Here is a 24,676-nt window from a genome sequence, read left to right as displayed (position 1 = left end):
GGGCTAAACTACTTCCAGAAAAGGTTCTGTTCTCCCTCGGGGAATGGCAGAGGGTCCTGTTCTTGGCAGCTTCATTCCTTCCTGATGTTATAATACATGTCACAACTGTTTTGCCTGATTTCTTTCATAATCTAGGCTGTAAAATGATATTCACTAATTTCTGACAAATTCCTAATTTATAGGAGGGCTATCTCCTGTCTTATATCATCCACAACAGCTCAGGCTTCAGAGGTTATCAGCATAAAACTGCACTTGAACAAAGATGATGGTGAATACAACAATCATAACATACATGCTCATACACTGGAAAATGTTTTTTAAAAAACTATGAAATGTTAGCAAATATCACACACTGTGCATGCTATTTAAAAGTATGTAAAACTGAACTAATTTCTGAAAGATTAGCAAGCGTAAGTTGATGTGGTAGAAAACAAGGTTAAACATACCCACTAGATCACCAGTAATATTATAGAGTCCACACAGTGGAGACTATGCCCAAATCTGACAGTTGAAATGACAGATAGTATAACAGACAAACTGAAAATAAACAACTGATGAAATTAGGTAAGGGAGGGACCAATTTAAGGAACATCTACACCAGAATTACTTTACCAATGTAGGACTGCTGGTATGGTGTGGTACCAAAACAATAGTGTAGCTGCAGCAAGTCAGGTCTTGGAAGCCTCCAGGGAGGGAGGCCACAACCTCTCAAGGCAACGCGCTCCACTGCTTGCCTCTCCTCACAGTGAAGAGGTTTCTCCTTATGTCCAGTCAGAACATCTCTAACTTCTGCTTGTGCTCACTGTCATCCTCCCATCATGTACTTCCAAACAGCTCAGCTTCCTCTTTCTTGATAACCTCCTACGTGTTGGAGAGCTGATCTTAGGTGTCCTGAAGACTTCTCTTCTTCATGCTGATCGAAGACCAGTTCCATGCCATAAAATACCCTCCAGTAATAACAAGTATACTGACACTGTATTTGCACTACATCTTTTATGTAGCCAACACAGAACAAACACTAATTTGTCTATCAACTCATCATATTTTCAACTCTTCTTCATACCAGATTCCAACCAGAGTTTTTCTTCTCCAAGTGACTGAAAATGCATTTTGTGAAATATCTTGATTTTCTTTGCCTCTACAAACAGGTAAGACCTGGGCACCTGATTCTTTTGTGCAAGGCCTCTTTCCTCTGGTTAAAGCCTCAGAGATATTAAGCACATTATAGCAAACAGTTACCTAAAATAGAGCAGAATTTCTCAGTGCCTTTTTTTTTTTCTTTGGTGACTATAAGAAAGCAAATGATAACACAATGAAGAAACAGGAGTGGAAAGTCTAATATAAAAGCAAATATACACACAAAATAAATACAACTACATAATTATTTAAGTGAATACATGCCTTGCATCATTTTACACAAAATCTGCACATTCTTAATATCTTGCACAAAAAAATACTATCTATATCAGTGTTTAGTAAATATTAGAAAGGATCTCAGGATTTAATAATCCAAAATCAAAGAACTTGGTTTGCTTTTGCTTATTAGATAAAACATTAGATTAGTAGCATGTACAGTATTACTGTGTTGAAGACCTTGTGTGGTAAGAAGCAAAAAACCTATTTCGCTACAGAAGACTTTTAAATCAAATTAAAACACAATGTAAAATATAGAAAATAATAAAAAATTAATGAGAACTACATGAATGCAAATATGTACTGTTTCTATAAAAGGGAGATATAAATAAGATGTAGAAAAAAAAAATTCAGAGGTCATCACTTTCATGGCCATTAACTGGTCACATGGCACTTCAGTTATTAAACCAAAAATTAGCTGTAAGGGCATTTTAAGACATGAATGAAGGTTTTGTAGACTGGCTTATGAAGGATATTCCCTATTTTAATAGGCTGTGTCAAAAAGGGGGAGAAATTTTGGTGAATGCAGCAAGCACTTCAATGACAAAACAACAGGGTTGCTGGAATAAAGAAGAGACACAAAGGTCTGTCAGTACATAAGAGAAACAAGGTTGTACAAACAGCTATTACTTCGTCATGCAACAAGTAAGTAACCAAAAGAGACTGGAAGATGAAGGTGAAAAGATCAATGTGACCAGATTTAATATGATTTTCCATCTCTTTGAATGACAAAGCTCATCAGAGTTCTGAATGTAGACAATATAGCAAAGAATGTTTTAGATAAGAGGGTCATACAATAATAGAAAATTATTAATTATTTAATATATAATAGTGAAGAAATATGCTATAGTTGTGCATATCTACAGAAATGGAAATTTTTATGATGGCACTGAATTATGGACTTGAATGCTTTGGAAAGCAATGGTGCCATCAGTTGTGACAGAGCTTGACAGACAAAGATTAAGAATTGGAACAACCCACATTAATTTTTGAAAAAATTTTATTTAGTTTAAAATTGATATATCCTTTAATACAAAAATCACTCATATATTACAAACCAACTCCTGAAATTCTTGCTATGCTAAAACTTCTGTGGAGATGAGAAATTTCTCAAAGTAAGGACTTGAAGATTTGCCTTCTACTTAGATCTCTGGCAAACCTACTGACCACGTCAGGCATGAGAAGGATTTTGGAGAACTGCACAATGGGAGCCCTGGTGACAGGGAAAATGACCCCAAAATGCCAGTCGCCCAGAAAGAAGATTCCTGCTACTAAAAAATGGTTTTTTACATTTAAGATTGCAGTGGTTTGTAATTATTAATTAATTATAATTTATTTATTTGAATTGTCCATTAGAAAATGTTGAGTTTTGGCATCATTCTTCCTTTATAATTACCCCCTATGTTTTTCCCTCCACTACTCTAATGATCACTCAGCTGCAACCCAAAGAGAAAAACAGTTCATTCACAGAAAATAAAAGAAACAGGAAGAACATGTTTAACTAAATCCTTGTCAGCAACCTGGAAGAAAGTGTTACTATATCATGTATCCATCTTTGCTGTTTCTACTACTGGGGACAGGTAACGTTAAGTCTTAGTAGTAGCTTGAAGTCCTAGCATTCCTTTGGGTCTTGTAAAATAAACATACACACCAAAACCTTCAGTACTGAATGAAGACCCTCAGCTTGCACCTCACTACGTACATTCACAGGCCTGGATCTGCACAGTTTGCATATACTCAGCACCTTTTCACTCCATACATTTAACATTATTTTTTTTTTGGTCTCAGTATACAGGCAGAGATCAGTATTTCGTTGTATCCTTATGCCCTGACAATCAAGTGATACATGATCCACATAGTTAAAGAACATACATATAAGAAAGGATAGGAATAGCAGAAAGTAAAATAATTTGCTCTTCTGTGAAGTCAAAACTACAGATGTAACTCTCGCTATGCCACTACTGATCAAAAAGGACTACATGATAAAACTTCAAAGTCAGTAGCCATTATGTCATACCATTCCTCCTCTCTGTGATATTACTTCATGTTACTGCCCTACTATTCAATTTCTGGTGCAATTGCTGAGAATAATAATTTCCTTTGCATTCTCCAAAATGTTATCTTCTATCTAAATAGAGTTGCCATGTGAGTGGCATTAACCACCAACTCATTCAGGTAGGAAGTGACTCTTGGGACCTTTCTTGTCCAGCCTCCTGCTCAAAGCAGAGTCACTATGAGTCCAGCCAGATTGCACAAGGTTTTATCTGCCAAGTCTTGTAAACCTCCAGGAACGGAGGTTACAAAACCTATCTGGGGTATCTGCTTCACTGCGTAATTATCCTTACACTTTTTTTTTTCTTCCATACAACCAGTCACATCCTCCTATTTCAATTTCTGTCTGCTGTCCCTCCTTCTAACATGCACCACTGACTCCATGTAGACAACTGCCCTGCCAGCCTGCTGCGAGGGCCCCTAAAGCCATCTTTCCCCAGGCTGAACAAGCCCAGCTCCCTCACCAAGCAAGTGCTACTGACCCAGCCAGCCTGGTGACCCTCCCCTGAACTCACTCCGGTTTATCAATGTATTTCTTAAACTGAGGAAATTAGATTCATCAACTTGCTTTTTACATGGAAGCATTAAGCCTACCTTTTTTCTCATTTTGAAGCAAAAGGGAACTTCTGTGCTCCTGGGTATGGGTTTAAGGCTTGTTTGCTTGGTTAGAGATGAGGCTCAACCATTCGCTATAATATAAAATCACCTCTGCTGTGCTGCTAGACAGCCCTTAATGTTCAGGATTCTTTATGCAGTCCATATGTTAAGTTTAAATAATGTAAATGGCTTTGAATCAGTCTTCCGAGCCAGAAAAAAAATTAAAAAAATCACCTTTATCATGAAGAATATCCTTTAACTGTATCAAATGATCAAGACCCTAGCCTTTGTTGAAGTTCTTAGAACAGGTATACTGAGCTGGACTAAATGAAATATAGTAACCAGAATGATCGAAAGACTGTGCAGGTTCCTATATTGACCTTTCAGTGCCAGCAGCAAACCCTTTGGAAAACAGGGAAAGCTGAAGGAGTTTCCCTTGCAAATCCTGCCCGTTTCTGGCACTCCTCTGCTTAGAGACCGTCTGAGCTGGAGGTTGTTTCTCCACCAGAGTGCTTAATACTGCTTGACAGACCTCTCATCCGTGAATTCCTCTATTAATTTTTAACATATACATACTCCTGGTAGTCAAATCATCCTAAGGTAAGGATATGTATTTTTTAAGTTGCATGAAGCAGTCCCTTTATAAGTTTGCTGCTTGTTAATCTATTTTGTGCCAAATTTTCTTGGTACAAGCACAACTAATTGTTCTCTATTCACTGTTCCTCATGCCAGTCACAACTTCAGAAATTTCTGTCATTTCTCCTTGAGTATCATCTTTTCCAAGATGGCAGTTGCAAGTTATTTACTTTTTTCTTTCTGTGCACAGAAAGATATTCCTTACTTTATTCATGCTTGTCCTCCTCCAAACCATCTCAAATTCTGTAAATGTCATAACAGCTCACTGTTCATGAAGTATAATGATGGTTTTGTTGTCTATCCCTTTCCTATTACTACCATTATTTGCCTTTTCCACTACCTTCGAAAATTAATTTTATCAAAAGCTAAACTTACTGGCAGCTTTGCCATTAAATTCAGGGGGTCAGAATTTAATCTATTGTTTTGTTTACTCTCTATCTAGTTTCCTCAGTCAATCCTGGGAAAATCTCCAAACGTGTTGCTTCCAAGTTTATGACTTGGTTGCAGTTTTCCCATGTACAGAAGACTAGAAGTATCTCTAATGACTGAGGACAAATATGCAGAAAACAGAACTTTGGATGTTCTAATATGATCAAGCAGCCAGTTCATAATTTGACCAGTATCATGACAAAAATACTGGGGAAATCTCTTTTTGTTCTGACTGAAAACACCAGGCAGAAAGTTTCAAGGGCATACAGCAGCTTTACTGTGGGATTTATTTATTATTTTTTTAAATACATTTCTGTTGTGGAAGTTCACATTGTTTTCATTCTTATCAGCTCATACAGAACTGTAATTTACATGCAGAACAGCTTTTTCTTATTGTTTTCTTGGGGAAAAAAAAATAAATTGAAGGCTCCTAGTCGTTTTTACAGCCCTCATTAAAGAAAATGTTATTGACCTACACGTTCTCTCCCTCCTGGAGAAATGAATCACCTCTTCTGCCCCAGAGAACTTTTTAAAATTCTGGTTCTGTTGAAGTAAACAAAACAAGGAACAGAACAGAAAGGGCAATAAACATAATGCAGATGTTAGTAATTTATTAAAAGAACAATCACTTTGAATTCTTCCATAGATTAATTCTAAATTTCTACCTCAACTATTTTTTTAGCATATCACAGCCTTTTAAAAGATGATCTCTGTTCCAAACTAAGAAATCAACGACTAACCTTTTCCCCTACTTCAATACTACCACAGCAATAAAAGACACACACATCTCAATGCATAGGTTTTTCATCCCAAACTACGCCAGGTTTCTATTTGCATGTTAGAAACTGCCATGTTCTAGGGACTGGGCTTTGCCTAGGACAATAATCCATTTTAAGTACGTCAGTTATGGTGTATACCTATTGTACAATTTGATTAATATAAATTATGTAGAATTTATTATATAATACTGTTAAGAATGACATGAAAAATAGACAGAAAAAGAGATTTGACAAATTGATGGCACAGAAAGCCTACCTTTAGCTTCCCAAAATTGTGATTCAACCTTTGACTTGGGTTCCCTGAAGCCTGCCAGTGCTGATGTGTGTGCTAGAAGGACACCACGGTATGCTTACCTGTTTCACGTACGCCTTCCCTAAATTACACTAACCATTCAGAAAACCTTTTTCCCCAACCCAGTGGGGCCATTTGTTTTTCCTCACTGTGACATCATTACTTCTTTTGAAAATGTTCTCTTCCCTACACTTACCCAAAATAAGAACTGAGCTAACTTAAACCAAGTTAAGATCAAACAGGATTTTTTATGAGTTTCATAAAACTCTGCCTTGTCCCTACGTTTTATGTAAATGTTGAGCTGCTGATACAACAGTACAAACTACTTGTATTGAATAGGGTTTAAAGGGAAAATGAGGTTCCTCTCAGTGAAAAAGAACAACAGGCTGCACTAAAGCCAAGCACTCTAAGAGAGCAGCAGGACTGAAGCGCTTGAAACAAGGTAACATTTTAAGATAAGGAAACAACACAACCAGCAGAGACATGAAGGACACATAATGATGTTCTCTACTAACCTAGAGAAAAATAATGTTCAAGGTAATTTTGTGAATGCCTTCTAAAATATTGGTTAATTATCATGCAAGTTGGCAGATTCCAATTTTGTCCGCTTTTTTTTTAAGAAAAAAAAAAAAAAAAAAAAAAACAACAAACCCAGCTGTGCTACTGGTTAAATAAAGCTACGTGATCACTGAAATACAGTGACGGAAGGAAAGACACCTGCATTGACAGAATACAAACCAAACTCAGAAACATACTTTGGTCTGAAGTAAAGGCAAATGAACTGCAGCATTAAATCAAACAGAAGAAATTTCAAGAAGTTACAGTCAATTTTCTTCACACAAGTTTAAGAACTTTGAAGAAAACCCAAACCAAGCACAATTAGTTATTACTGCCAATGGCTCATTGTGTGTAGTTGCACAGTACCAGGTCCAGTGTGTGCTGTGCCATAGGGCTCAAGGGTTTTACTGGCTTCTAAGCCACATAACACAAAGATTAGTTACACCTTCAAGTACAAGACCATGGGATGTCCTGTCAAATACAGCTAAACCCAGATTTACTACCTGCTCCACTAGCATGAGAAAAAAGTATATAGAAAAAAGTAGGGTTAATCAGAGAATTTTAAAATATGGCATTGCCATTAGCTCACATGCTTTCACCCCGCTTGAAACTCGTGGGATTATCAAGTGGTGAGAAGAGCAGTTCGGTCAAGCGAGAAGGTGCACCTGCTCCCTGCTGCTATGTACACTATCTCGCTCAAGTATGATACTAATCCCTTGTCCTGGTCAAAATGAACTCTGGATCTTGTTTCATATACTTTAATTTCTACAATATCACTCCTCTTCTTTCTGTGTTTCTTTACCACATTAATACTATAAGAATAACAAACTTGTAGAATTTACTTTCAAATAGCATCTGAGACATTTTTCAGAGTTTGGACTTACTTCTCACTATACATAAAAATCACTATAATGGTTCTTTTTAGTTAAAGATTTTATTTTATAAACAATATAAATTTAAGATATACTTTAACTTTTTTCTTTATAACACAAAATTTTTGCTGTCTTATTTTGGCACTCTGCTACTGTCTTGCCTGGGAAAGCGAGGATGGTATTCAGGGAAGGCCACTGATATAATTCTCTATTTTTCCATACTATGACTGCTACCGCCACGATGCACGTCAGTTTTTTGGGGGCGAATATAGTAACAGCATTCTCTTCAGACTCATTCATTCTATTTTCATTCACACATTCTCTCAGTGGTCTGTAAAATGCCCTATTTTTTTTTAGTATGTGCAATGAGAATTTTTCAAGAGTCAGTTAATTCTTAGCTTGCAGTTATCTACCCCAGCTACGAACATGTCCAACAAAACCTTTTCAGAAATCATTTTGCCTTTTTGTACAGGCACACTTTTTGTACTATTCTCACCTTGTGACCTCATACACTATGACCTACACTAGTACTTCTACCCACTGCCATTCTTCAGGGTGTTCACTGATCTTGCTGCTCATCGTGGCTTCTCAATGACAAGCTTTTACTTGCAAGAGCGAAGTAGCGTGAAAGAGAACATGACAAATCTCTGAGTATAGGCAGGAAAAGCAGCACATCCACTACTGGAGTGCAGGGGAGAGCAGCACCACAGGGACAACTACTAGGCTTATCTTATCAGCCATGCTAGCTTAACGTGGCTGCTGGCAGCACAGCACCAGTGTACGCCACTGCAGCCAGGACTAGATCTACTGACGATGAGGATCCCCAGCACTCACATGGCACCACAATACCTTTCAGATGGAGGGTGATCCGTAACTTTGGTATGAATGAGGCCACTTGCCTGGCTGGTACATACCACAACTCCCCTACCTTCTCTCAAGGAGTAACTCTTTGCCAAAAAGATACCCATTCCTCTGGCCTCCTCTTTGTGTGGAGATGTTTTTTTCTGCCTCATCACTTATTTCTTGACCTGTGGTTTCTCAGTTAATTAGTCTAAATGCCCAATGTGCCTCATGGAGTTGTGTTCTGTGGTTGCTCAAGGGTGGTTGTGTCAATAGACATTGTGAATACTCAGAAATCTGACCTCAAATTTATCTGTGAGCACGCTCTGAGAGACACAGCTGCGTGAATACAGCCATGAAAAATGTTAGTCTCCTAGGTTCCCCAGAAATACCAAACAAGGGCTGAAATTTCTGTCCCCAAAAGAGATCACAGAAGCCAACACGTCATCTGAACATCATTTTTAAGACTGAAGTTTACAGATTTTTTTTGTTGGAACAAAGCACAGGAGAAAGGTTACTATTGGAATAATTTAAAAAATATTAACTATGCTATTAAACTGTGAGATTTTTTTGCATTTCTGCATGTACATGATACCAGCAGTGTTCCATCCAACAGCAAAACAACTGAAGTTGATCCTCTGAATTCTCTTTGTACATCATTCTTCAGACATGGATCTGCTGATTTTATTAGAGTAAGGGATAAAATCATTTGAATTTATAAACTCTGAGTTTTAGGGAATAAAGAAAAAGCTTTCAGAGACCTAGTGGTAACATGCCATTAAACTTCCATTTTGCCTACACTGTACATAAAACCATTATATCCATTCCGACAAAACCTGAAGTTCTTTCTTTAAACTCCGAATTACAGTAGGGTTTGTTTGTTTGTTTGTTTGTTTCTCTGTTTGTTAAACTACATAACCTCTTAACTCCCTAGAATAGAAAAGTTTTTTTGATCATACTGAAGTTACTTTTATGGTTTATACTTTTACTGTTGTGGTTTAAACCCAGATGGCAACCAGGCACCATGTAACTGCTCACTAACCCATATTCCTCTCAGTGGGATGGGAAAAAGAATTGAAAAAACTCATGGGTTGAGATAAAGACTGTTCAATAGGATAGCAAGGGAAAAGATAATGATAATAATAATAATGATAATAAAAGAACATACAAAAGAAGTGATACACAATGCAACGGCTCACAACCTGTTGACCAATGCGCACCCTGTCCTCAAGCAGTGATCGCACCTGGGCAGCTTCCCCCAAGTTTCTATAAAGAGCATGATGTCATATGGTATGGAATATCCCTTTGGCCAGTTTGGGACACCTGTCCTGGCTGTGTCCCCTCCCAGTTTCTTGTGCATGTTTGTTGGAAGGCCAATATGAGAAACTGAAAAGTCCTTAACTGCTTAGCAACAAATAAAACATCACTATGTTATCAACATTACTCTTATTCTAAATCCAAAACACAGCTCCATACCAGCTACTAGGAAGAAAATTAACTCTATCCCAGCCAAAACCAGGAGATATACAAAAATTCTAAAGCAAGTTAAATATTTATGTAGCCATTTCAGTCAAAACAAAAAGATTTATGGTAGGATATAGCTGTAGCATTTTTTTTTATTATTACAGCAGCCTGAATTCTTGACTAGTTACAAGTGTGTGATGTTTGGTATTTCAATATTTTATTGATAAAGGTATGCAGTGCTGTACAAAACATAAAATATTTATATACTCCAAGGGCAAATTACTTCCCTTCCCACTTGGGAATAGTTTATTTTTAATGCTTTCCTTTAAGTTTTTAATTCTTCATGGGTTCTAGGGCAATTTTGAATTCTAACATACATATTTAATAGTAATGACATCGAGGGAAATGTTTTCTGTGGTGAAGATTATATATACACATTAATAGTAATATATACCAAAAAAAAAAAAATCTAAGAGGACACACACAATACAGTTATCTGCTTAATGACCTATAACTAATTATAGTTATATACTGCTTTTCTCATGAAATTACAAGCTCACCTGGATTGCCAAGAACAGTCCACTCAGCTCATGAACACCACGGCCACCTGCCTGCTGCCTGTGCCCTCACACCAAATGGAAACCCAGCACAAGCATCTGCCCCTCCAGAATAAGCCTCCCAAACACTTCTCTGCCAGCAGGCCCCTTCTTGCCATGCTGCACGCTCACCTAAAAACTGTACCCATGACCAACCATCCAAACAGAATAACCACTGCACTCAGTTTCCACCTGCTCTGCCCTCACAGTAAGTTAACACATGGTACAAATATTTGCCACTACAAGCAACATTTCCTTTTGTGAGCCAACACCTCCCCCACACACAGGCACCTACCTGCAAGGTTAACAAGCTCTCCAGAACACCCTCCAACTCTGTTATCACTTGGTTCAAGAATGTTGCCACATGTTGGTCCCCTCCACACCACCCTGACAACAAATAGTGATGTGCAGCATGTGTCCACTGCTTTGAGGGGATGCTTCCAGTTCTCCTGTCCTCCCAAACATAGGTCCCTTCTTGCAAAGGTGCAAGCCTATCTGAACTCCTGCTGCCTGCCACCCACCCTACGCACAGCTTGTGAGTGCCATCACAACACTTTCACAGTGAATTGAAGCTCAGCAAGGACGTCAGCCACATCATGGCAAAGCTGTTTCACCACACACACCACCAGATACCTTCTTCTGAGAGAACAAGTCCACCTGACCACACACCTCAAGTACCCTGGACATAGCTCACAAGCACCACCTCACTTTAGTGTCTCAGAATAAATCAAGGCTCAGCAAAGGCACAAAACAGTCTGGGGTGAGGCTCTCACAACCCCTTCCCCAACAGATTCCTCCTCTAAAGGCTGTGAGCCCACAAGAAGTCCCACTTCTCACCTGACCTCGCCCCCAGCTCATGAGCACTGTTGCCACCAAAAGCTCCCATCACAGAATCACAGAATGTTAGGGATTGGAAGGGACCTTGAAAGATCATCTAGTCCAATCCCCCTACTGGAGCAGGAACACCTAGATGAGGTTACACAGGAATGTGTCCAGGCGGGTTTTGAATATCTCCAGTGTAGGAGACTCCAAAGCCTCCCTGGGCAGCCTGTTCCACTGTTCTGTTACCCTTACTGAGGAGAAGTTTCTTCTCATATTTAAGTGGAACCTCCTGTGTTCCAGTTTGTATCCATTGCCCCTTGTCCTATCATCGGTTGTAACCAAGAAGAGCCTGGCTCCATCCTCGTGACACTCACCCTTTATATATTTATAAACACTAATGAGGTCGTCCCTCAGTCTCCTCCAAGCTAAAGAGCCCCCAGCTCTCTCAGCCTTTCCTCATAAGGGAGATGCTCCATTACCTTAATCAACTTCGTCACCCGCAGTGGCCTCACAACAGCTGGAAGCCTGTTGCTCGAGGGACAAGGTCCCCTCTCACCGAACAGTCTCTTCTCACAAGGCTCCAAAACGACCCAAGTCCCCGCGCCCCTCACTCGGCTCACCAGCACGTTCCCTTCGCAACGGGCGAGAACACCCATCATGTTCCCGCCCTCACGGCTCCGCCCCCCGAGCTCGTGCGCACCGCCCTCGTCACGCGGTGTGTCCCCCCCCCAATGTGTGTCCGCAGGGACACGACAATCTGACACTCGCACACCTGCTGGGCACCTTCAGGAAACTGGATGTGATGTATGAAAATACCGTAGGTTACTTTTGCGGAGAAAAGCAATAATCAACGAGTTGGAAGCGTCTGACACCTCTTGGTGCACAATTTATCTTTACCCGACCCCCTTTTTGCTGGAGTCCCCAGGACCGAGAGTTGCCCTGCCACTGCCCGGGGAAGGACAGACAGACCCCAGGCGGGAGCAGGGAGTGAGGACACCCGCAGGGCCCCTCGCCGCGGCTCACGCTCCGCCGCTGCCCGCCCAGCGAGGCGGAGGGAATCACCCTGATGCGCCCAGGACCGCCGCCCCCCGCCCCGTTCCTGCCCCCCGGCGAATCCCGGCCACAGGAGGTGCTGCCGGCAGCGCGCGGCTGGCGGCTGGTGTCACCTTCCCCCTCCAGCCGCGCGTCTCTCCCGCCACAAACTAACAGGCCGGACAGTCCCTGCGTGACGAACCACTGCTGCCGGTGGCGGGACATGCCGGGCTGCGGCAGGAGCCGCCAGCTGCTAACGAAAGCGAAAGCTGCTACCGTCACGCGCATAAGACGTCACGCTCCGCGCGCCCGGCAGTTGTTGATCTCGTCGCCATGGTGAAGTGCGCCCGCCCCTTAAAAGTCACCGCCCTAGGGGCCGGGTCTGTTGTTGCTGACGGAAGCGAAGATGGCGGCGGCCGCCTCCGAGTTGTTGACGGGATGGTGCCTCTTCGGTCTGGCTCTGCTGGTGAGAGGCGGCTCTCCTGGGGCTCGGCCGGCCCGGTGCCTGCCCCACTCACACAGCCCTGCCCGCCCCAGGGCCGGCGGGATCCCCCCTTTCCCCTGCGGTGCCCCCAGCTGGGCCGGCTGCCCCTACTTCCTCGGCCCCTCGCTGTTCCAGCTCCGGGCCTCTCGCTTGGCCTCCTCGTTCGGCCCGTGCCCCCGGCCTGCCCGGCAGCCAGCGCTTCGCTTCAGCTCCTGCCGCGGCGGTGCCGCAGGGCCTAGCAGAGCCCGAAGCCGGGGCTGTCCTGCCCTGTGCTTGTTTGTGGTTTGCCCTGCTCGGTGTGTGAGCACGGCCCTTGTTCCCCTGGCTGTTCTTAGCGAGGGCACAAAGAGTGAATTGTGTGTGGTGAGTGTAACACTGATGTTTAGGGGTCAGATAAAAAGTTTGTTGAAGTTCTGCTAGTCGACAATACCAACACACAGGGTGTGATTTCAGTACCTGCTTTCCGACTTCCTTATTACACAACTCGAAATTATCTTTCCGTTTGTTACAGGCTATTCTCATTTTCTGCTGGGTTTACGTACGCAAGTACCAGAGTCGGCGGGAAAGTGAAGTGATTTCTACCATAACAGCTATCTTCGCATTGGCAGTTGCTCTTATCTCATCAGCTCTACTACCAGTGGACATCTTTTTGGTTTCATATATGAAAAATCCAAATGGTACATTTAAGGTATGGACTTCTGAGAAAGTTAGTTGTCTCTTCAAAAGAAACAGTTGTGTTGAAAGAGCAAGTTATTGGGTTGTCAAAGTGTTTAATGCTAATACCTCGTTTAGTGCCAGAGTTTTTGGAAAGCTGGGAACTAGTACTGTGAAAACAACACTGAGCTCTTTTTGTTACGTGATCTAGATTTAAGTTTTCACTTCTACTTTTTATTTTTTATATTCTACTAATTTCCAAGCACTCATTCTTTCTATTGCACTAAAAGGAGCAAATATACCATCCTGAAAATGTCTCTTAAATGTTGTTTTTAGTACATCATAGTGAGGCCTTGTGGAATGGAATTTGTTGCCCCTTTGTTCAAAAATAGACTTTAGTGCCCATTTGCAGTTTGAGATTATTTTGATAGTGAAACATAAAGACTTAAAAAGGTTTACTGTGTTAATCTACCCACAGTGTAGAGTCTGAGTTAAAAAGCACTTTTTTGAAAAAAAGGAAAACTTGAAAAACCCTTGGGGGAAGGGAATACAGTAGTATGTTTTGACTGATACTTCCTTAACTGAACTACTGTTTTTATAAACTAAAACTGTAGGGGGCTGCTGTACAAAATGAGTTCTTAATTGGATGAGTACTCACTGTAGTCTGCTTTATGCACTCCTCTAAGAGTTCTTCCCCCTGTTTAAAGCATTGGCCTTCTTGATCTTCAAGGAAGCTTCTTGAAGGTAGTGACCAAGTGTCTTTGTAAGGACACTATCATTAAAAACAGGTCAAACTGGAACATATTAATAATTTGAATAATAACTTAGTTCAGTTTGAAACCTACCTAGATCTATGCTAAAAGAAATGATCCTGAAACTAATGACTGGACAGATGATAGATGCCTGCATGCTGGACTCAAAGACTGTACCCTTCCAGCCCTGCTTCCAAAGGAAAAATCTAAGTCCTGCTAGATCCTTGGTAATGCTTCAGAGCTAGCTTGCAGCCAATCCAGTGCTTTTTGGCACCTTTGGAATTGAGCTGTGATGTAAATTTTGTCTTATTCAACACTCAGTGGCAATACAGAATAAATTAAGCTATTGTTCAATCTTACTGTTAAAGGTTTGTCTCTTCAGATCTTGTTTGCTCAGAATTAAAATGGATGTAGAAGGTGGAAGAGATCTTTAAAATGTCATGATACTACAATGAGAATAATACTGAGTATTAAGGCATATTGAGCCTGACTAGCTAGATGAATAACAATGTTGTGCCTTTTTTTGGATGGGCTTAGTTATATCTGCTGGAGGCTATGCAGAATTTTCTGTTGCAAAGGAGACCTATTGTGTTCGTGTATGCATTCTCCAATTTGAGAAAACAAACCTCTAAGGAGCCAGATGTGCATGTGCAGTCACTACAGCTTGAATCAAGGAAGCATGATAAATAGAAAGAAAATTACTTAAAATACTGTTTTTCTTGAGCTAGATTTATTTAATGACTATATGCTGTGATGTCCTGGGCTGGGTAGATTCTATTTAAAAATTGTACCTGAAAGCAAGCTTTCATGCTTGTGGTAAAGCTTTCGTTTCTTTAAAGTACCTTTGTGCGTGCTTCACAGATTCGCAGAATGGTTGGGGTTAGAGGGGACCTCTGGAGATCCTTTAGTCCAACCCACCTGCTAAAGCAGGTTCACTCAGAGCAGATCACACAGGAATGTGTCCAGGCGGGGCTTGATTGTCTCCAGAGAAGGAGACTCCACAGTCTCTCTGGGCAGCCTGTTCCAGTGCTCTGGCACCCTCAAAGTAAAGTTTTTCCTCTTATTCAGATGGAACCTCCTGTGCTTCAGTCTGTGCCTGTTGCCTCTCATCCTGTTGTTGGGCACCACTGAAAGGAGTCTGGTCCCATCCTCTTGACATCCACCCTTGAAATATTTATAAACATTAATGAGATCCCCTCTCAGCCTTTTCTTCTTCAGGCTGAACAGACCCATCTTTCTCAGTCTTTCCTCGTAAGGAAGGTGCTATAGGCCCCTAATCATCTTTGTAGTTCTGAGGCTTCTTGGTCCTGCTTAGCACCTGATGTTTGTTAGATGCTGCTGATGGTCTCTTGAAATAAAATTGCTTCATTCTGCCTTGCAGAAGAATACCTCATTCTCTTTTACAGGTCAGCTGGATGACTTTCTAGCTTTGGAGCAATAATAATATATTACAATATTAATACATCTAATTCAACAAAAGTGTTGAAACTGTGAATATTAACATGGCCTTTCTGATAAAGCTGAGTGGACCTGAAGTCAGAACACACAATCTTTATATATAAAACACACAGCTTTATTGATTTGGTAATTTCTGTTTAGGAGTAATGTTAAGTTAGGAAGTTGACAGAACCCTAATGTGAGCTCTTCATGAACTGTTAAATCTTTCAGCACATGTTACCCAGGACAGTGTTTCTTTTCTGGTACTGCTTCACAAGTAGGACAGACTGGATTGGGTTCAGAGTATTTCAGAGAGACTACTGCCCTTCTTTTGGACTGTTCTTCGAAATCTAGCACCTCCAATGCCCTATATCTGATGCTGGGGTCTGAAGGGCTATGACTCTGGCAAGAATCTGTTGTCCTGAGTGGCTGGAGTGAGTTAAGTCTTCCCTAGATTATTCTCTGAATTTTTGAGGCAGATCCAGGTAGTAGTTGTGGATAATAATCTCTGTAGATAAATCATCAGTTCATCAAAAATGTTCCAACTGGATGATTTCAGAGCTTATGCCAAAAGAGTACTGTCAGTTATCCAGATCCTAGGTAAACAAGGTGTGGGTTTCTTTTTCTGTATGTGCTTTTTTTCTTCTACCTCCCAACTGTAATTCCCAGTATCAGTGTTAGAGAGATGAGAAAGTCAGGGATGCTCAATTTACACAAAAAAGGTACTATGTGTGGACTTTCAGTTCATTTTTAATGTGACTGACCCTACTATCAAGTTGTAGATATTCAAAGGTGCAGTGAACTTGAGAGAAGCAGAGGTTAAATTGAAAGCACAGTCTGATGGTTCCAAGTTCTCATTGTCAATTGTGTGTTCAGTGGCAAGTAAAAGTAGTTGTTCTGGCTACAAGGATTGGCTTAATTGTCTCAAGTGCAGTACCTTGGCAGATTACTTTTCTTGAAGCCTGTCAAAATGATGCTGCTCTCTGGATGAATTCACTTAAAGCAAGGTTGTATAGCCCTTTTTCATCGTGTGTTCTGAGGTGTCTTCCTTGTCAAGGGCCATATACTATACCTTGGTTAGTCTTTGTTACTCTTGAACTTTTGCCTGTTTCAACAGGACTGTTAAACTTACTGTATTGTTCATACACCTTTCAATTAAGACAAGTTATTCTTTGCTATAAATAAGTGGTTTGTAGTATTCTTTACCTGTTGGTGTCTTTCACCTTGTTTTGTGAGACTTGTCAAATGTTATCTTAAAGGTTTTATAGTGAGTGAACTGAGCAGTTTTGGTATTAGAATGTTTTGCGTAGTAGTTACGTAGTCCTTTAGGAAAGGAGCAGTGCATAAACTTATGTGGTCATTAGCCCTACGCACAATACAATTCATTGCAACAACACCTCTTCTGGAGCCTGGGATTACTTTGATTCATAGTGCTACTAAAGAGGAAAACAGGCTTTTGATTTTAGTACTAATCAAAAGAACTCGAGTATTACCTAATAAGGAAAGTTCTGATAATGTTCACCAGCACCACTTTTATCTTGGTTTTGTCTGTTCACCTGGACAGTGCTTTAGTTTGTGCAATGAACTTGAATTACATCCAGTTCATTCTGATCTGTTTGATCTGAACGCTTGTTTGATTTATAAAAAGCACTTAGGAACAGAAAAACTCACTGTAGCTTATAGACTTAAGATTGCTGCCTGAACTCAAGACCTCTGGGTCTGATATACAGGTCTTAGATTTTTAGAATGTGCTGATGCTGTCTTGCAGCAGGAAGACTGCTTGAAACAAGGATGTTATCGTCACAGTCTTTTTTTTATTATGTTGGTGGTGCAGCAGAAGGCAGGGGAGGTGTTGAACTATTCTTTTTGAAATGTGTGAATTCTTGCTGCTATACAAAGTTAAAAGCCAGTGGCATTTCTGTCAATCTGATTAGATTGAACACCTCACAAACCTTAGGTGTCTGCCTGAGCTGTTAAAAGCCAGTTATCTCCTTAATGATTTGAGGAGTAGCATCTGCTTAATGGGAGATCCTTTTTGCAGACTGTTCAATTAAGATTTTTTTGGATCTTGGAGGAGACTCATTATGTAGCTGCTCAGAATAGAGAACCACTAGAAATGTTAGATTTTTTTTCTTGTTGTTCTAGTAAGGTGTTAGCTGAGAAATCATTACTGACTGAGACCATGCTTCCAGTGCAGAGTAGGAATTACTACTTGTGAAGTAACAATACTTGGCTAAAATATTAATGGTAGCCAGATGTGATGGAGATATGCATGTTTCTGCATGTTGCTATTTGGCAGTTGAAATCGTGGCTCTGACCCACTTTGGAGGTAACAGGCTAGAAGATCGAAGACCTGGGTATGAAATGTCTTTATATGTAACCATACTAGGACCCACTCTTCAGTCTTTGTTGTGTCTTCTTTTTGTTCACTAAGCTTTGGGAGAGGCTATTTAGCAGAATGACAGCTTCATCTGCTTGTGATAAAACATCACAAATATTGAAACCTGGAATGTTACATCACTTCAAGCTCTATTAAAGTACATTTGTGGAGAGTGGGACCTGTCTTCACTGGGTACTCATTAAATTCTTGCAGGGTCCAGCAATGACAGCACGAATGTCTCTCTTAACAGAGACAAAAATAATGAAATATGTGGCCATTCCTTCACCAAAAAGTGGGGATGGTCAAAAATGTCAGATTAGTTTATACTGCTTCCATTCAGGGAAGTTATCTGTACAGTTGGAATAGTACAGTTCTGTTGAAATATATTAATGTAAGTCATTAACTGGACACAACTGCTGGGAGAAGGAAGACTGCTTAGTGATTACTGGAGAAGCAGTTGTTCTTCATAATTAATTTGCTGTGTATGGAGTTATAAAATGAATCTCTTGAGGGAGCTTTGCTTTGGTGTTAGCATTTAGGTAAACTGAGAGTGTCTTAGTCTTAAACTGCCTTTTTATGTCTGTATTTACATATCAAAATTTTACTAATGTATTTACTTTTTAAACTTGCAACTGCATTTAGATTTCCTGGATCCTTCAACATGACTTGGTGTGAGGTGTACAATATCAATACAGTGTGTTGTTACAAGTGTTTTAAAGGTGATATGATGTATGCTTGCTTAACTGCATGAAACAGAATTAAGTACAGCAGAACAGTTCAGAGTGCCTGAATTCTGCAGATCTTAAGAGAATTTGTGGTCACATTTACACATCTTAAGCTGCTGTTGAAGGCAGTAATGGATGGAGAAGAAAGCACACTAGATGTAGAGGTTGTCCAGATGAGTTCTCAATGGAGTCCTGGGTGTGCTTGTCCAGTAGATTCAAATACCTATCAACATTATATATCAGCACTGCTGCTGTTAATGTCAGAGCTTTGACACTTGGTAGGTAGCAATGTTTCTTGCTTTGAACAAGGCAGTTCAACTGTTACTAGCTTTTGAAACGACTCATATGAACTGGTTACTGCTTTTGAGTTGCTGCTGGTGTGTGCACATGGATAATTTGCCAGTAAGAATATGCATTTTTACTTCCTTACTTTGTGTAAATGTGGGGCTTCAGCAGCTGACTGAAAGCTGACATAAAAGATAGGATATACTATTAAGTTAGCTTGCATTACAGATTTTTTTCTTGTGCAGGGTAATGCAGAGTTGGTAAATTCAGGCACATGTAGACAATGGTGAAGTTCACACATCTTTGCATCTTTAGGTCTTTCAATGTAAGATAACATTTCAATATTTTAATATGTTGGGAAACACACATTATAGCATATTACTCTGGTTGTGTGCACAACTGAATTTGAGCAAAAAAATTACAATGTTTTAAACTTCTACATATGTATCCTGTTAGAAATGTTATTAATGCTTTCACAGAGTTGGAGGAGAAGCATTTTTTTTGGCAGTTAAAGCCCTGTTGTGTTTCAATTATGAGCTACCTCCTCCTGTAGTGGCTGTGCCACTTAAAATTTGGGTCTTGCTGTTGTTTTCCTTGCCTTTTCTTGGTTGCTGTGGGTTTTGAATGTCTCCATTACTCATAAGAGAGATCTTTTTCAGCTACTTACTTGGAAGTAAATAGTGCCACCTGTTCAGTTCAGTATTGCTTTTCCCTTAGGCATAATTAAAGCAATGCTTTTCCTTAATTTTTAACACTAGGCAATTTAAACACTTTAATAGTCTGTGTATGTATTCTTATTATAGTCAAATTGTTTTGTGGTGTATTTTCATGCAGATGCCTAGAAATTTTTCAGCTGGAATGCTGTTGGGACTGAGCCTGACAGTCTTTGAAGATGGGCTTATTGTGTACCTGACAGACACTTAACTTGAAGTGTTGCTTCTGTCCCTTCTGCTCAAATATTTTTCATCCTTTTTGCTGATTAGATGACAAAATGCATGTATATTTTTTTTCTACTCAAGTTCCATTTAGATGATAATCTAATTTATTACAAACAGTGAATTTGAAAAGCATAATTTAAACTGCTCTACTGGAAGTGTTAATCTAGTAGCATGGAGGAAGGTGGTGCTGATTTTTGAGATAATAGAAAAATCAAGTCTTTGTTATGCCATCAAGCTCATATTCCATGGGAGTTTAGGCAGTTCTGAGAGAACTGATAGTGTTAAATTTCTTCACGTCCTATCGTGTGCAGTCTTTAAAGAGTATGCTCACTTGCATTTTTCATAGGCTCTGTATTAGTGCATGTATCTTTACAACACCTGAAGGGGCTTGCACTTGCCAGCTAGAAAAAAGCCTACACACAAAAACTGCAAGGAGCTTTGGCAGTACTGATTTTTTTGTTCTCACTGATTCACTTATGTTGGCGTGTCTCCAAAATTGCTGGGTTTGGAAGAATTTTGCTTCTGGATACCTACTTTCTTGATCTTGACTACATGTAGAGCAGATCCCACAAAACTTGAGCAATCCTGGAATATGTTTAAGCTGTACAGACTTGTACCTCTGGATCTAGTCCCTGAGCTGGGCTGCCACTGATCATGTTACAAAACACTTAGCTTCCTGAAACCAATAGTTCCTCTTGCCGGGGGGTGGAAGAAGGGATGGGTAAGAACTTGACTTCAGCTTTCTGGCTGGGTGCCATTACCAATGTATCTAGAGCTGCATTTTCACTTCCATTCTCTGAACAACTCCCCAGGGCTGAGTGATGTAGTTCTGTAAAAGAACTGTTCAAATTAGAAATTAAAGGCTCATACTTCTGAAAAAAGGAGATTATGGCTTAATCTAGGTGGACAACTATTAAAAATAAAAGTTTGCAACCTACAACTGAGCATAATAAAAAGCTATTTTCTGTTCTTATATCTCAGTACTGTTGTGTCTGTGTATATAAATTTAATTTATAGCTCTTCTGTGATAGAAATGCTGCATGCAATGTGTGCACTACATACTGTATCCACCTCTATGGCCCACAGTACAAAAAAGACATGAAGCTGTTAGAGCAGGTCCACAAAAAATAATCAGAGGGCTGGGACACTTTCTTAGGAAGAAAGGGTAAGAGAGTTGGAGTTCAGCCTGAAAAAGAGAGTTCTGGGGAGACCTTATAGCAGCCTTTGAATTACAAAGAGAGCTTATAAGATAGATAAAGAAAAACTTTTGATCAGGACCTGTTGTGACAGCACAAGGGGATACAGTTTTAGATCTACTTTTTTTTAGTTTAAATTGGACATAAAGAAGAATGTTTATGGTGAGACTCTGGAACGGGTTTCCCAGAGAAGCTGTGTATGTCCCATCCCTGGAAGCATTGAAGGGCAAGTTGGATGGAGCTTTGAGCAGCCTGGTCTAGTAGAAGGTGTCCCTGCCCATGGCAGGGGGCGTTGGACTAGATGATCTTTGAAGGCTCCTTCCAACCCAAACTGTTCTACGATGATCTTAAGAGACTGTGTTATCAAGATACTGTGGGAATTGGCACAGCATACTTGGGAGCTGCCAAAACTTTCTAGTTCTTTCTAGTTTGTAAAATCTACAGTCTATGAAATGATCCTATGTGTATTCCTCTATGTGCAGTCATTTGCACCTTTGCTAGCACTTTGTAGCCACTAATTTTTTATAAGTAGCAATTTTTTATATCTATTTCACCATGTGTTTGTGTTCTTTAATGAGTCATTGTCTCGTAGTGTTGCCAAATATGGTAGTAACAGGAAGAGAAGTGCTCTAGACGTTCTCAGAAGAATATTGATCTTTGTTTACTATACATGTCTAGACTTATATATTTGAAAAATAGATGGTTTACCTTAGAAAGGGTTAATTGTACAGAATTAATTTTTCTTCCTAACTCTGAGTCCTAACAAAGCTAATTCTGCTTGTCAAATTTGACTCTGCACTTTTTATTGAGTTATTTCTAGAAAACTTTTTTATCTTGATTATCTGACTTCTCTTTCTAGAAAGTGTTCCCAAACTCCAGCTTGTGGTACCATTTCTGTGACTGAAATTCTGTAATGTGGATATTGGCCTCAAGTGGGATTTTGAGTTTGTTCTTTTAGCAATTCCCAGGGTCAGCCTTAATGGTATAAAACTAGTGCTTTTTTGATTGAGAGGTATTTACTTCAAAATGAGTGGATCCTTGACTTGAGTTCCTCCATTAATGCTTTGCAACCCTTCAGAAAATATGTATGTGCAGGGCAAATGTCAATGTGTTAAATATAAAATCTAATCCAATGCATCCAACTAATGGGATGGGCAATTCATATAGCTTGTCTGTGCAGTCTTATCTAAGGCACCATTCTGCTTCCAAAGCTATCATATCTTGGGTTTTGTAGGAAACTCATCCTGAGGACAGCTCTGTCTCTTCAAGGACTTGACTTTGAAGCGTAGTGTCTATTGCAGTGCTCAGAGTCCAGAAAAAAGGGCTAGAACTGCAAATAGCCATAACTCCAGTTGTCTTTTACAAAACATCTTGAAAAACTGTTCAGATTGAGCTTCAGGGTCAGTAGTAGCATTGTCTGATATGTAGAAAACAAAAATCAGTTTCATAGAAATAGGTATTTAGAGTGCCACTTAAATACTAAATACAGAATAAAAGTAAATTGCTAGCTGCTGAACATGATATTCATTAATAATTGTATTTCAGTTGTGCCATGACAATATAATATATGGTAGCTAAGGATTCTTAATCTCAAAAAAATAATCTTTAAGTATGAGACCAACAGCCAAAATGAGTATAAGCAGTGGGGATACCACTGCAGTGTCTTTTGCCTGAAATGCAGCGTATTCCTTAATAATCTTTGTTAGGTGAATTAGTTCTAACTTAAATTACAACACTTAAAATGGGCAAACTGGATGCTGAATGCTTTTCCATAGGCATTAAATGTGAGCAGTTTTTTCAGTTTTATAAGAATGTTATCAAATGTAGTCTTTTGTTTCATTTGATGTTGAATGCTTCTGTCCTTTATTACTAGGACTGGGCTGATGCTAATGTTTCAAGACAAATTGAAGACACTGTACTTTATGGATACTACAGTAAGTATTTTTAACTTTTTTTTATTAGGACCTTTAAGTGAAGGCATGAAGTTTTTAGGGGCTGTACTGGATTATCCCATTTTAGTTAAATATTGGTCTTACAGTTAGTGCCCTTCAGTGACTTTTTTTTTTATATTCAAGAGCCCCCTAAAAATGAAAACATACTGAAGGCCAATCCATGGAAGGGCTAATGGCTTTTGTCATATCATCTACTGTTAACATGTTTCCTGTGTGTGTATTTAGAGGTCTGTTAAGGGAAGCACATGGTTTTGCTGTAACTCTTATGGCACTTAACATACGCAGCAGTGTGAAACTTGCCTACTTGTATAAAGTTTGTGCAACTGTAATACTTGTGTTTTAAGTGTTTAGATTCAGCAACTACCATATTCAAAGAAAGCTATTATAAAGGAGTTGAGTCAGGAGTAGCAATATCCTAAACAAAACCGAAGCAAAAAGGAAAATAAAATCAAATCTAATGAAATAACTATTCACCTCTGTGTAATTTTAGATCAGTTTATTTTAGTTGTCCTTATGAAACTTGTGAGAAGTTCTATTACTAATGAATGTATGTGAGAGGTAGCTATAAAAGAGTGATGCTTATCACAGTTTGAGTAGAATGTCTGCCACAGTCAATGATATGAACTTGGGAGCAGTTGCCTTCTTTTGGTTAGGTTTCTGGAGGCTTGAAGATTTTTCTTTTGAAAATCTAAAGACTAGGTTAAGTCTAAAGCCAAAAGGAGTAAGGAACTTCTCTGTTTTCACAAAGGGACTTTTAAAATACTAGTTTATCTTCCACAAAGATTCTTCACTATAGAATAGTGGAACTGCTTTGTATTTGCTTTCTACTCTTGTTAGGTTGCTAAGCTGTTGTTTAACAGCCCAAGCATTTCACAACTCCTGATGTGGAGCAGTCCTCAAACTCTTCTGTAGACCATTTTCTATAGATTTCTGAGACTAATGGATGAATTTCTGTAAGATGTTTTGGGCTGAGTCTCTTTTTAAAGCAAGATGTCTCTTCATAAGTCTTGAACTAATTTTTGGAATAATTTGAGCTTAAACCGGAAAAACTGCTTTTGCTTTTGTCCTATCCGGTCAGGTCTACTTGAAATGTTGTAGAACTAATGCTTTGTTTCAGAGCATGTCCTCCAGATGGTGGTAGAGATTTAAAGATGTTTTTAAAAGTATTTTTGTGGTCTTAATATGAGGAATTGATACACATTTTTATAACTAGAGCTACTCTGAAGTGAACAGTAATAGGTAACTTATTGTTCAGAAGTCTCCGTCATTCCTATATAAAAACACAACTTAATGCCTCTCCTGCATCATTAGGTCTGGTGCCCTGCTGCTGTTGCACAGCATAGTGACAGGAAAATGGGGAAGGAATAAGTTAAACAACTCTTCCAGTTTTTGTAATACTATCCCATTTTTTTTCTGCTCATGTTGTCTTAAAGTGTTTGATCTTGACATGTTTATTTTTTAAATAAGCAGAATGAGCAGAACTGAAATCTC

The 24,676-nt window shown here is 39.6% G+C and overlaps 1 protein-coding gene across 1 annotated transcript in view; it reads left to right on the top strand.

The window, feature by feature from the left end:
- The first annotated feature begins 12,566 nt into the window (after positions 1 to 12,566).
- LMBRD1 (LMBR1 domain containing 1) overlaps positions 12,567 to 24,676 on the top strand; it is a 75,870-nt gene continuing 63,760 nt past the window's right edge. Inside the window, exons 1-3 of the mRNA XM_005506751.3 lie at positions 12,567 to 12,848; positions 13,378 to 13,554; positions 23,107 to 23,167. Coding sequence (XP_005506808.1) covers positions 12,789 to 12,848; positions 13,378 to 13,554; positions 23,107 to 23,167 — 298 coding nt within the window. The 5' untranslated portion in view covers positions 12,567 to 12,788. The remainder of the gene's footprint in view (positions 12,849 to 13,377; positions 13,555 to 23,106; positions 23,168 to 24,676) is intronic.

Source organism: Columba livia, chromosome 3 (genome assembly GCF_036013475.1).
Source record: "Columba livia isolate bColLiv1 breed racing homer chromosome 3, bColLiv1.pat.W.v2, whole genome shotgun sequence".
Lineage (NCBI taxonomy): Eukaryota > Metazoa > Chordata > Aves > Columbiformes > Columbidae > Columba > Columba livia.
This window is presented reverse-complemented; position numbering and strand designations above follow the sequence as displayed.